Genomic DNA, 12720 nt, shown 5'->3' on the forward strand with positions numbered 1-12720 from the left:
GTTTCCATACCAGGCCACTAATTCAGAAAAGAGTGCTGTTTCCTGACTTAGACAACAAAAAACATTATGTTTTAATTCAGTGTTTCATTTAGGGCAGTCCTGATGCTGCCCATGTGAAACAGAACAAGGAGAACCCAAACTCTTAACATTTCTACTCATCCTTACAAGACATATTCCTGTTACAACTGTTATTACAGACTGTTTATTGTAATGTGCATTTAAAAAAACCAATGACTCATGATGTTTTACAACAGCTGATATTGGTAAGGCCTTTAGGAATGTACACACATGCAATGGCAAATGCATAGGCCCTTCAGAAAATGCGAGGAACAGCAGCTAAGCTAGTCATCTAACATGAGAAGCAGAACTAATCCGTTCAGTCACTGCGCTACACTAATACAGCTTTGCCTTTTTTTAGACCTAAATAATAGACCTAATACTAATCATTGAAGTAATCTTCACTGCTCACTATGCTGAACTGAGTCAGCGTAACTTGCCATGTTGCCTTAGATGTTGTGAGGACCTACAAGTATGAAGAAATTTAGAAGCAAGTGTAGAGTAACATTAAATGTTCGTAACAGAGCCACCACTGGAAAAATGTTAAAGTCCTCCAACACTGCTGTGAACAAAAATGTTTATACTGTCATTTTCTAGTGGTCTGTATCGATTTTATTCACTCAATAAATTTTGATGTTTGAAAATCTGCCTTGCTAAGAAGGTTCTTCTCCAACTTCTACTTTGAAACTACCAAAAGGTTTATCAGAATCATCGCTTCAATAAAGGAGATACATATTGCATATGAGACGAAAATTTCAGTCATCTTCTGCCTGCAGTTTGATTTCAGTCAGTAAAATCTGCTTTAATACTAAAACTGTATTTTTGTTTGCTAGAGCTCAGTTCTCTATCAGTCTGAAGACTCACTCATCTCATGGAATGATTTTCTACGTCTCAGACCAAAAGGAGACCAACTTCATGACCCTCTTTGTTGCTCATGGACGACTCGTTTTCATGTTTAATGCTGGTAATCAGAAGATAAGGATTAAGAGCCAAGAGAAATACAATGATGGCCTTTGGCACAATGTAAGTAAAAGAAAATAATCAGTATGATGATACGTGCTATAATGCTGCAGTAAAGACATGACTGATCTGATAACTCATCGAGTTTTCATTCACATTTACAGAACCACACCTATATGTTGAGAAACTTCTGCCAGTACTTTTTAAACTTTCACAATATATTTTATAAATTATTTAACTAGGGATAGGAAAGTGAATCAGCTATAAAAATGCAGGAACTCCCAGAACTATCACGTGAATAGAAATAAGAGAAGTGTGCAGAAATGCAGAATAGTTGGTGCGGGGGGGAAGGAAGTAAGCTAGGAAAGGAAGGACTAGGATAATTTTGTTCAGCAAATTTTTTTTTGAAGTGCATAAGTCAGGAACATAGCTATCTTAGGAACTCTTTGTAGTCAATGAAAATAAAAAGACAGTTTTAGGGGCAAGGTGAATTTCCTTCTGTATATATCTGTTTCTCCCCACTGGCTACAGAGGGAGCCTACAGTCACTAAGATCCTAACTTGGGTGCTTAGGTCTTTAAAGTTGGTTAAATGAATCCAGGCCATAAAACTGGAGACTGACATGAAAATACTAATAGTGATAGTACTGTAGCAACAAATCATACGTGCAAATATAAGATGAGCAGATCTCAGTAGACCCTGTGACACCTCATAAACCAGAATGGCAAGAATGCAGTTTTACAATCTAACCTTTATACAAATGTGAAGAGAGAAGGTTGTCCAGCAATGGCAATTAATAAAATTGATCTGTGGAGTATGAATCACAAGCTTCTCTTCTTAACTTTTTACTTTCTTCCACTGTACCAGACTGTCCCCATAACATATCAAAGTAATCTTCCTGTTTTTTTTTCCCTCCCTTTCTAGGTGATATTTATTAGAGGCAAAAATATTGGTCGCTTGATAATTGATGGTCTCCGAGTACTAGAAGAACCTTTCAGTGGTAATGCTAATACCTGGCAAGTCACTGAACCACTGTATATTGGGGGTGTAGCTCCAGGAAAAGCTGTGAAAAATATCCAGGTAAATCAGACAGCTATTACATCACCCGTACATTTATGTACAGCTAGAGCAAAAGCTGCCAATAGGAATGAGTCCAAAGAAAATTATGTTCCCAGTCCTCAGCATGTTGAGGAGCTCACAGCTTAGTTCACATGATAGCAAAACTCCCACAGGGCTGACCTAGCAGTAGCTGGGCTGGATTTCAGTAGACTTGCAGCAGCATCTGGAAAACTGGTGGTCCCTGAGGAAGAGAGAAGTCTTAGCAACATCCAAGCTTAGATGAGTGAGGTAAAATTAGTTGAGAGCAATTTCACCCTGAGATCTGAGATGTATTCTGGAATAGGCTCCCCAGAGAAGTGGTTGAATCGATATCCCTGGATGTGTTTAAGAGCCGTTTGGATGTGGTGCTCAGGGATATGATTTAGCAGAGGGTTGTTAGAGTTATGGTTAGGCTGGGGTTGGACTTGATGGTCTTCAAGGTCTTTTCCAACCTGGGTAATTCTATGATTCTATATGTTAAGTTTTAATGTTGTCTCAGTATCTCTGAGACATTATCTAGAAATCAGTATTCTGCTCTATATCTTTGATATTAAAGTATATAGAAAGGAGTGTTAAAAGGAAAAATCAGTATCATCAAAGACTCCTTACAGGTAATCTTTGATGATAAGTGCCTAACAAGATAGCTACACTCTTCAGGAAAAATTGACCACTGTCTTGCTTTGAGGTTATGTGGTATGTACAATACTTGCCTTGCTCTACTTGCACATTGTTTCCAATGGTTCTACCAATCATGCTCTTTCTTCCCCCAGATTAATTCAGTCTACAGTTTTAGTGGCTGCCTCAGCAATTTGCAGCTCAATGGAAGATCAATTACTTCAGCTTCACAAACGTTTAGTGTAACACCTTGCTTTGAAGGCCCATCAGAAGCCGGAACATACTTTTCATCAGAAGGAGGATATGTCGTCCTTGGTAATACACTGCTGAAATATATTCAGTGATGAAACCATAGTTTTCACTGTATTTCAAAACAGTATATTTCGCTAAAGAATGTGATAATTTCCAAGGCTACAAAGATTATTAGATACAGATCATTATTGTGGTAGGCAACTGATGTTGACAGGTAAGAATGTCCCCATGAAAATTAACAAGTTGCTACATGGATATATCTGTATGGGTGTATGAATGCATATACTTAAAATAATTAGAATAATTTCACAAGGGAACAGATTCTAATATGGAAACATTTATTATAGACATAGAAGTCAATTTGGCTAACACCAAGAACACCAACATTCCATATTTTTTACTTAACAAAATAACACATCATTCAAAAATTCTAAAAAAAAGACTTTCTGTACATCTCGATAATGAACAGTGTGACAGACACGTCTTTTCTGTCATTGAGGCCACCTGTGTTCCAGGAAATGTTCTAAGAAGGTTTTTGTTTGGGTCACATTTTGCAACCCCAAGAAGAATGATGTGGTGTTTCTAATTTGCTCCCTGTCCTGACAGCAAATTGAAAAAGGGACTTTCTGCTATTGAATCATCGAAGCTCAAGTGAACTCCCACTTACTCTATAAAGACTGCTGAATGTCTAGCAAATTGCACTATGAGAAACTGCCAAAAACCCACATAGAACCTATTTTCTAACAAAATATCTTTTTTTTTTTTTTTTTTTTAAATAATGAAAAACCCAAGCAAACTATTATTAGTACTTCATACAAAATCAAACAAAAGTGTAAATGGGTTGTTGATGGCAAACCATGCTATCTCTTCAAGATTTATTGGATATGTATTGGACAGGTTCTAATACTTCTGAAGACAGAACAAATTAGTTCTATGCTGGGACTCTGAGTAGATGTGCAGGCTCACCATTAACTCGGTGCAAAAGTAATGTTATTCTTTCTCCCTCACAGATGAATCCTTCAGTCTAGGTCTGAAATTTGAAGTTGTTTTTGAAATACGTCCCAGAAGTAGCTCAGGAATTTTGCTGCATGGCCACAGTGTGAACGGAGAGTACCTGAATATGCACATGAGAAATGGACAGGTATAATGGTCATATTTCCTCCACATCTCTGACTGGTTCCTCTACTACCCTAGTTGGGCTCTGCTATATGCAGCTTTTGTTTTACAAATTTGCCATTATTTGATTCTTTTCCATAACCAATGCAATGCAGTATCTGACTGACTCAATATCTAACTGCCAGCCAAAGAGAAGGATATATAAGTGAGGCTGGCTTGGGTTGAATGGAACATTAAAGTTCATCTAGTTCCAACCCTGAGTGGCTAGGCTCAGTGTATGATGTATCCAGTGGTGACTGGGAATCTTGTGCCCCGCAAAAGGGACGTGGTGCTGCTCTGATACTACAGTGGTATTTCCATGCAGGAAGGTATTCATCCAAATGATTAAAGCAGAGGTACAAAATTCAAAATTAGGTACACTTTCTAGTTCTGCCAGAGGTTTCCCAGTAAAATTGAACAATTAGCCTAAAAGTCATCCTAAAAGTCCCCTATCTGTTTGTTTCTCAGACCTTGTCTGTTTATACTTAGGTTTTTCATGACTGTTTTTCTTATTAAGTGGCTATCAAGATGCCAAAACATCATCTGATGCCTCTAAACACTAATTTAATGCACAGGAAATTATAGAGTAGCAGTACTAGAAAAACTGAGTAAAATTAGCTGTTATTTTTGAATCTTTTCTTGAACTCTAATCTGAGCTCAAATCAGAAACCAAAGCTTTTTTATTTGGTATGGTATTTTATTCTAAATAATTTCATTATTTAAAATATTTACACTTACATACTGTTCATGTACTGAGTGGGGAATACTGCGTTATCACAAAAGAAGATGAACAGAAGGGGTTTTACAGCAACAAGTACGTTGTTTTCTTCCAGGTTACTGTGAAACTGAATAATGGAATCAGGGATTTTTCAACTTCAGTGACACTGAAACAGAGTCTCTGTGATGGCAGGTGGCACCGAATTGCAGGTCAGTAAAGCAAGATCGTACCTTGAAGAAAGGTAACAGTGCCAAAATCTCCCTACTTAGCTATCTATCACCATGGGCCAGTGCACTGGAAATATGTTCAGGTCTTCTCTTTCTCTTTGCTAAGGTGCAGTTTGTGTGAAAGTGGCAGTCCTTTTCCTCACTCAGATAAATGAATTGCAGTGTCCTGGAAGGACAAGACCAAGTTCCTACCAAATACAAAGAAAGATGAGTGCTTGTTGTTCAGGGAACACAAGACTGCCTCATAGAAATGCTGGCAACCTTTTCCAAGATGTAAACCTGATGATATTCTTCTTTTCCCATTTTTCCCAATTAGAAGTTAAATACAGTGGTAGAAGCCAGTATCAAGCACGAGCATGCTGCCCTTAAGAGGTCAGCAGGATAGATCTGAGGAACCCCTACCTCACAGAGAGAGAGAGAGGTTTACAGTCAGGATTTTACCCCTGTGCCAGACAGGCATCCCTCATTCCTGGGTTTGAAAGTCAAAAAAGTACATCTAAACCTCAGGTACTTTAAACTCCCTTACTTTTCTGTCTGAATGCTGACTTGGGATGCCTCCCCATGTTGCATTCTCAGAAGATACATGAGGAAAAACTCAGTGCATTCAAATAGGTACCCTACTGGGAATGATTTGGCAACCAGTTTTATTCAGCAGCCCACCAATGCAGGTGCATGCCCTACAGGCTAGACATAGGCACTAGCAATCAAGAACCTCACTCAGAAATACCCCTGTTTCCACTCTCTTATCTTGCTGTGACACTGTTCTGTGCCAGGATCTGCCCACACACTAGCACTGACAGTAACCATAGCTCATAGCCAAGCAAAGACTAAATCAGACCGCTTAGATCAAACAGATACACCTCTCTGTCATAAAGACTTCAAATGCTACTTTTGAGAATCTTTTTGATATCTGTTCCTTCTCCTTTCAGTTATCAGAGATGCTAACGTGGTGCAGCTGGATGTAGACTCAGAAGTCAACCATGTAGTAGGACCACTAAACCCAAAGGCAACTGACCACAGGGAGCCAGTATTTATTGGAGGTGTACCAGGTGAGCGTTCGGCAGCTTTGTTCTCAGATTCAACACAGTTTCCACAGGAAGCATAGAAGCTGTAGAAGAACTTTTCATCAGGGGGGGTAGTGAAAAGACATTGGGCAACAGTTTTAAACTAAAAAAAAAAGGTAGATTTATGTTAGACACAAGGAAGAAATTCTTTACTGTGACAGCGAGGCATAGGAACAGGTAGCCCAGAGAAGCTGTGGATGTCTCATCCCTAGATATGTTCAAAGCCGGGCAGGATGGGGCTTCATGCAACCAGGTTTAGTGCAGGGGTTTGGAACAAAATAGTCACTAAGGTCCCTTCCAACCCAAACTATCCTATAATTTTAAGGATAATTTTAATTTCAAAAAAGAACAAAACATCCCCATGTGAACAACCTGATAAAATTCAAAGGCTCAAAAGCTAATCGGAAATGTTGTGCCTCACATTCTCAAAAGAAAAATGTCTTCATTTAATTTAATACATTCATTGTTTCTGGAGAGTTGGGTATGGACTCAGTTCTCTAGTCTGCTAACCAGAAAAAAAAAAAAAAAGAATCTTATTATATATTTTCCTTTCCAGTAAGGGTTTACTTTTTTTTTTAAAAGACGTTATTTATTTACTCGTTCATTTATGAAACTGGAAATTGACTGTAACTGCAGTCTCATGGATTTTTTGCTGGTAGGATGCTTTCCTCTGCTTCAAGTAATAGCATCTTTGAATACAATATAAAACACGAAGATTCTTATTCTGACTAGTGCAGTCCTATTGCACAGATGTCTGCTAACATATAAACCATCTGTGTAGCATGGGCCAAGATTACTACATTTACTTCCCTTATTCAACAGACAGAGCTACTCTGTTGGGGTTCTTATGCAAACTGTAATCAACACTACGTGATCCAATTTTTAAACCATCTCCTGTACATCTCTCATTGAAAACTTGCAGCATTATTTTTCTGTGCCTTGCATGTCAATCAGAAACATCCCTAACTACACAATTTATTATATTGCTTATCTTGGACTAGTGTCCTCAGTGCATGATGTTCAAACCCATCCAACACCACCAGGAGGAAAAATTAGCCTAAAGGGAATCATAAAATCTATGCACACATGCCTGTTCACTCTTTAAATCCAAATTGGAGTTTTATTAGGACAGAATTCTTCCCAGAGAGGTAATATAAAGTGGTAATTGCAAACGGTGTTCTGCCTCATAATAGAGCTTTCTCCTTCTACATAAATTACAGAATACTAAAGCAACACCACACATTGGTTCTATAATATTATTATCATTCTGGCATAGAAGATCCTTATAACGAACTTCACAACAACAACAAAAGATACAGTACTAACTAATAACCTGTAAATATAGTAAACTAAAGGCAGCCTAACAAATCAGACATGGATGACAGCACATGTAACATTAGAAAGAATTACAAACACATTTATTGCCTGAGATTCATCTACTCTGTTATTTAAATAAAATGCAGCTTTAAAAGAAAAAATGTAAGATTGAGCCTCTACTGATAATATATTATTAATATTTTTACATAAAAGTAGATAAATCTTCATGTTTACTCCAGTGTCTTACTAGTCTGCAGGCACCAACCCTCCTTTCATCCATGCAAGCTGTTCAGTGGAACATGTATTCTGACTCTTCCAAAAGATGGCTACTCTACTCCTGCCACTAATGAATTTTTCCACACTATTTGGTTTTATGGGTGGTTGGATCATGGATAGTATCAATTATGCCACAGGCTTTGGAATAGAGCACTGAGCTGCAATTAAGAAGACTTAGGTTCTACTACAGATCACTCTACCAACCTGATTATTTTAGTTCTCACAAGCTCTAACTTCTTTTTCCTTAAAATTTGTTTCTTCCAGAGTCTCTGCTAACATCCAGCCTGACTACACGCAACTCCTTCATTGGCTGCATTCGTAATTTCATGATTGATGAAAAAACAGTGAGTTTTAGTAAAGCAGCCTTGGTCAGTGGTGCTGTAAGCATCAATTCATGTCCTGCTGCCTAATAGTGCACTGCATCAATCCTGTGAAGTGTCTTAGACCACGAGAAGGAATTATAGAAACCATGTTCAATTCATCGCCAATGCTGAGAAAAAAAAATGAAAATATCAAGGGTCCATTTACAAAAATCACTTCTAATATTTCTGCGCAAAACAAAAATCACTGAGGAATAGAGCTGTTGCTTCTGCAGTTCTCTTATTATGCCACAAGAGTGAGCTTTACCATTTCTTATAGTATATGTGCAGCCAATCTGCTACATGAAAATGTGGAATTTTGAAAGAAATGAACACTATATTAAATATGTTTCTTCCAAAATAAAATCCTGTACATCATTTTGTTCCATATCTTGGGTCCCAATCTGTTTCCCAGAAAGAGATCCACTACTGCATATTAAAGAATAAAGCCAATTAATAGACTTATGTTGCAAATAGCTGTGTTCAAGGATTTATTTCATCATTTTCTATTCAACTCATTTAAATATTCCTCAGTTCAATTGGTAGCAGAGAGTATACTTAATTATGTAAGCTAATAAGAAGTGAAAGATTAGAATGTTTTTATCCCACTTCTGGATTTTTAGAGGTGTTCTAGTGAATGTGAAGAAAGGATGTGTATTATTTAGAACAGGTCCTTTATATAAACTCACCACTTACTAAGTAGATAATTTTAGAATTATATTTGGCTTATGGAGGAAGGGAGAGGAGAGAGAAAATTCCCAATTTCGAGCTTTTTCTCTACAGTGTTAAATATACTTACTCATTTATTTGCACTAGCATAACATAAGCAAGCACAAAGTGTAAAAAGGAGAATCATAGTCACAGTTTCAGACAAATCCGTATCTCTCATAAATTGTCACTTCCTTGCGAAACTACTGCAAGACTCCAGTTTACAGAAGCAATCTTCAAACTAGACAGACATTCCTGCAGAATGTATCCTGAAAGACAGACTGCTGAGGAGGAACTGGGAGTGAAAGATGTAAACAGGAGGGAAAGGGATGCAAAGGGCTGCAGATGTGAGCTATGTAAGCCTGTGTCTTTATAGGAGGTGAATGGAAGTTAAACTGTAGGCCTTTGCAGTATGCTTTAACATCAAGCATGCATAAATCACCTGCAAAACTTGGTCTCTTCTGTGATAAGCTATAAGGTATCAAAGACATTTCAATATATTTTCTTTGAAGAATGAACTACTGTTGATATGAAGTTGTATTGGGCAAATTATTGATGGAACCAACTCAAATATGGCCAGCTGCAGAGTGGGAAAAGTACTAATTGCAAGAAGAAAGGACACCACCACCCAGACTAAAAATTAATAGGAGCTCATCTGGAAAACACAGAAGAGACAATTGTCTCCAAAAATCTTGACGTGATGGACAGCTGGAAGAACCACTCCAAGAAGACACCACTCAGTATCTTCCGCACTTTCAGTAGAAAAAGGATTTTGACATACTGAAGTGGTCTGGGCTCACTGTGTGTGAAGAACAGCAAGCTCTGGATACACTAGCACATGCACTCCTTGGCAGGCGGGATAGCATCACTGCCTCTCCGCTTGTCTCTAGAGCTCACTGTTATCAGACAATTACAGTGATGAATGAACAAGGGAAGCCAGCATGACTCCAGCAACCACAGCCTCCAGTGGTTCCACAGTGCTTCCACCAGCACTGTCAGTTTGCACATGCTTTCAGTCCCATGTGTTCTCCTGGACAAACCTCCCATTCCACTCCCTGCAATAAGCCAAAACACTCCCGAGGACCAATGGCTTCTATTCTGGGGATGATGCTGAGCCCTCTCTCTTCATCACTCCACAGCCCACTGTTCATCATTCAGAAGGAAGCAATGAGTCCCCCTCTTTACCAAACATGTTGTGGGGTTCCCAAATCCAGCTGCCTTCAAATGTATTTTTCTCAGATATCAAAAATAATACAGCTACTCAACAATTTCCTGCTCCCAGCCACTACCTAGAATGCAAGTAGAAAACTTTCAGGGCTTCCAGACTGAGATCTTACTTTTGGAGTTGGAGTGAAGTTCTCAGATCAATGAACTGGTCTCCCAGTTGATACCAGAGGCTGTACAGGGTCAGGGCAGGGCAGTGCAACTGGCACCAGGAGTAAAAAGGGAATCAGAAGTCTCTCTCTATTCATTGGCAGACAGTTGACAGATAGCCCTCATCTATCTCAAGATGCCACAGCTTCAGCTAAACTTCCTCTGCCCCTGGTCTCCAGGATGCTATTGCTGGAGTGAAAAGCACAGCAGATTGTCAGTTTAGATAGATTTTTTACAAGGATTACTGAAATTCTTTTCAAGGTTGTCTGCAGCTGCTAAGCAGAGATAGCCAAGAATAGCATATGCTGCCCCCTAAAAGCATCACAGCTTACTGAGCACTGGTACTAACTGGAGCATTGTATGTTAACTGGTACACGTACTCCGAAAAAAATAACAACTATCCATCCTAGATCTACGTCAACCTGAAGCTTTTTTCTCATATCCAAGCTGTGGGAATAAACAGTATTTTTCTTAAGACATACTTGCTGCAATTAGATTTAGTTTTGTTTAGTAGTTTTATATATTTAAAAAAAAAAGAAAAAGAAAAAGAAAAAGAAAAAAAAAAGAAAACAATCAAATATTTTTCTGATTAATCAGTCCACACTTTATATATGGAAAACAAAAAAATACAGTAAATAGTAAATGAATAAAAAACACAATAAAATCCATAAACTACTAGAGTTCTGTTTATTTCTTTTTAATGCATCCCCAGCTAATCAAGCACAACAGTGGCGAGTTTTCAGTCTAGGCCTCAGAGATGCAGGTTTTTTTCCTCTGCAGAAAGAAAAGATACTATAAACTGGAGTATTCTTGCATAGGCAGGAGAGAGCAGAGAATAAATTGAGTTCCACTGCTCCCAGCAACCACATGGACCTTGAAATTGCCATTCCACATGCACCAAAAAAAGCTCTCTATCTGATGAATCACATCACATGTACCTTTGCATTCATTTCGAAGCTCATGGTGTTTAGGAGAGGGAAACTGCCTAAGCAGAAATCGGCCCAGAATTCAAACTGTCTTATGTATCTATCTGAAAATTCATACTTCATCTTCAAAGATCTGAGAAACAGCTCCAAGTTCCCAGGTGCACTGTTAGATTATTCATTTGCATTTTCAATATGAATGTAACTAACTCGATTCTGCAGAAAGGCTATTAAAAAAAAAAAGAAGAAGAAAAAGAAGAAAAAAAAGACCTTAAGGAGATTATACTTTTCCTCTGCCAACTTCAAGTTGTTAATAACAGTGTTACTATAAAGTGCAATATTCTGAAATTTGACATTTGCGTGGCTATGTTGGAAAGAATTGAACTTCAAGTTGAAATACTCAACTGGTTCAAAACAGAGTATTTAATTGGGATCGCTGACCCCCTATTCCTTATTTCTGAAAATCTCTAGAAATCTCCCACAGACAAAGGTTCCTACCAACCTTTCTCTATCCTCAGGGATCAAGAGTATAGACAGTAGCCTGGAAAGGAATATGAAAGATGAAGGTCTGACAGCAAAACTTCAAATGCCAACAATACCAATTATATATACACGTGTGTGTGAACTATGTCCTGATAAAATTCTGGGAGTAACTCTAGTTCAAATTCCAGTATGTTCTTCCTAAAGCAGCACGTTACCCACACAGTTAAATGTCTGTTGTTAAGATGCTGAAAGCATAGCACATATATTTAAGTTATGAAACACATTTGGGATTTAAGGATTATCTGCTGATTCACAGCAGTCCATGCAAACTCATTTCCTCTCAGTAACGCTGTATGTTACTCCTACATTTTGACTCATGTTCCAAAGCTGTGGTATACAATGGGTGTATATAAAAACATTTACAGAGAAAAAAAACAAAGGGTAAGAAACACAAAGTAGCATAAGACAGGTGATTAATTCTCATAGACAAAAAGTCTCTCAGGGGACACGACCAGACTCACAGAATCACAGAATTGTAGGGGTTGGAAGGGACCTCTAGAGATCATCGAGTCCAACCCACCTGCCAAAGGAGGTTCCCTACACCACGTCACACAGGTAGGCGTCCAGGTGGGTCTTGAATATCTCCAAAGAAGGAGACTCCACCACCTCCCTGGGCAGCCTGTTCCAGTGCTCTGTCACCCTCACTGTAAAGAAGTTCTTCCATACATTTGTGCGGAACTTCCTATGCTGTACTTTCATCCCATTACCCCTAGTCCTATCCCCACGTACTACAACGGACTCATCCATTTACACTATCCTAACCAGGAGCTTCCTCTGCAAAAAAAGTCAGTGTGTGGCTATTTCTTTTACACGGATGGACTGCCTTTTCCATTGAACCTCTAAGTGCATGCAACAAGCCAAACTGGTAATTACACAATTACTGGTAATTACATCCACTTTCTGCCCTTGGACCCCTAATTTGTTCTATGTTCTCAAAAAAGCGCCATCCCACACCAAAACCCGGCTGCCCAAACAGGCACACAGAGAACACAGCACCTCTGGGGCGGTGCTTAAGGCGTGCAGCCACCAGGGCCCGCCCGCCGTAGCCGTGATGGGAGCGCGGCTTCCGGGCGCC

The 12720-nt window shown here is 38.8% G+C and overlaps 1 protein-coding gene across 1 annotated transcript in view; it reads left to right on the plus strand.

Annotated features, from left to right (window-relative positions):
- The window catches only part of LAMA4 (laminin subunit alpha 4), a 90395-nt gene extending 81824 nt beyond the window's left edge, over positions 1 to 8571 (plus strand). The window contains exons 32-38 of the mRNA XM_015858724.3: positions 891 to 1080; positions 1941 to 2096; positions 2885 to 3044; positions 3992 to 4122; positions 4970 to 5063; positions 6011 to 6130; positions 8003 to 8571. Of these exons, the coding sequence (XP_015714210.2) occupies positions 891 to 1080; positions 1941 to 2096; positions 2885 to 3044; positions 3992 to 4122; positions 4970 to 5063; positions 6011 to 6130; positions 8003 to 8148 (997 nt within the window). The 3' untranslated portion in view covers positions 8149 to 8571. The remainder of the gene's footprint in view (positions 1 to 890; positions 1081 to 1940; positions 2097 to 2884; positions 3045 to 3991; positions 4123 to 4969; positions 5064 to 6010; positions 6131 to 8002) is intronic.
- Positions 8572 to 12720: the final 4149 nt, after the last annotated feature.

The sequence above is a fragment of the Coturnix japonica genome, chromosome 3 (genome assembly GCF_054131305.1).
Source record: "Coturnix japonica strain WE chromosome 3, WE-NBRP24, whole genome shotgun sequence".
Taxonomy (NCBI): Eukaryota; Metazoa; Chordata; class Aves; order Galliformes; family Phasianidae; genus Coturnix; species Coturnix japonica.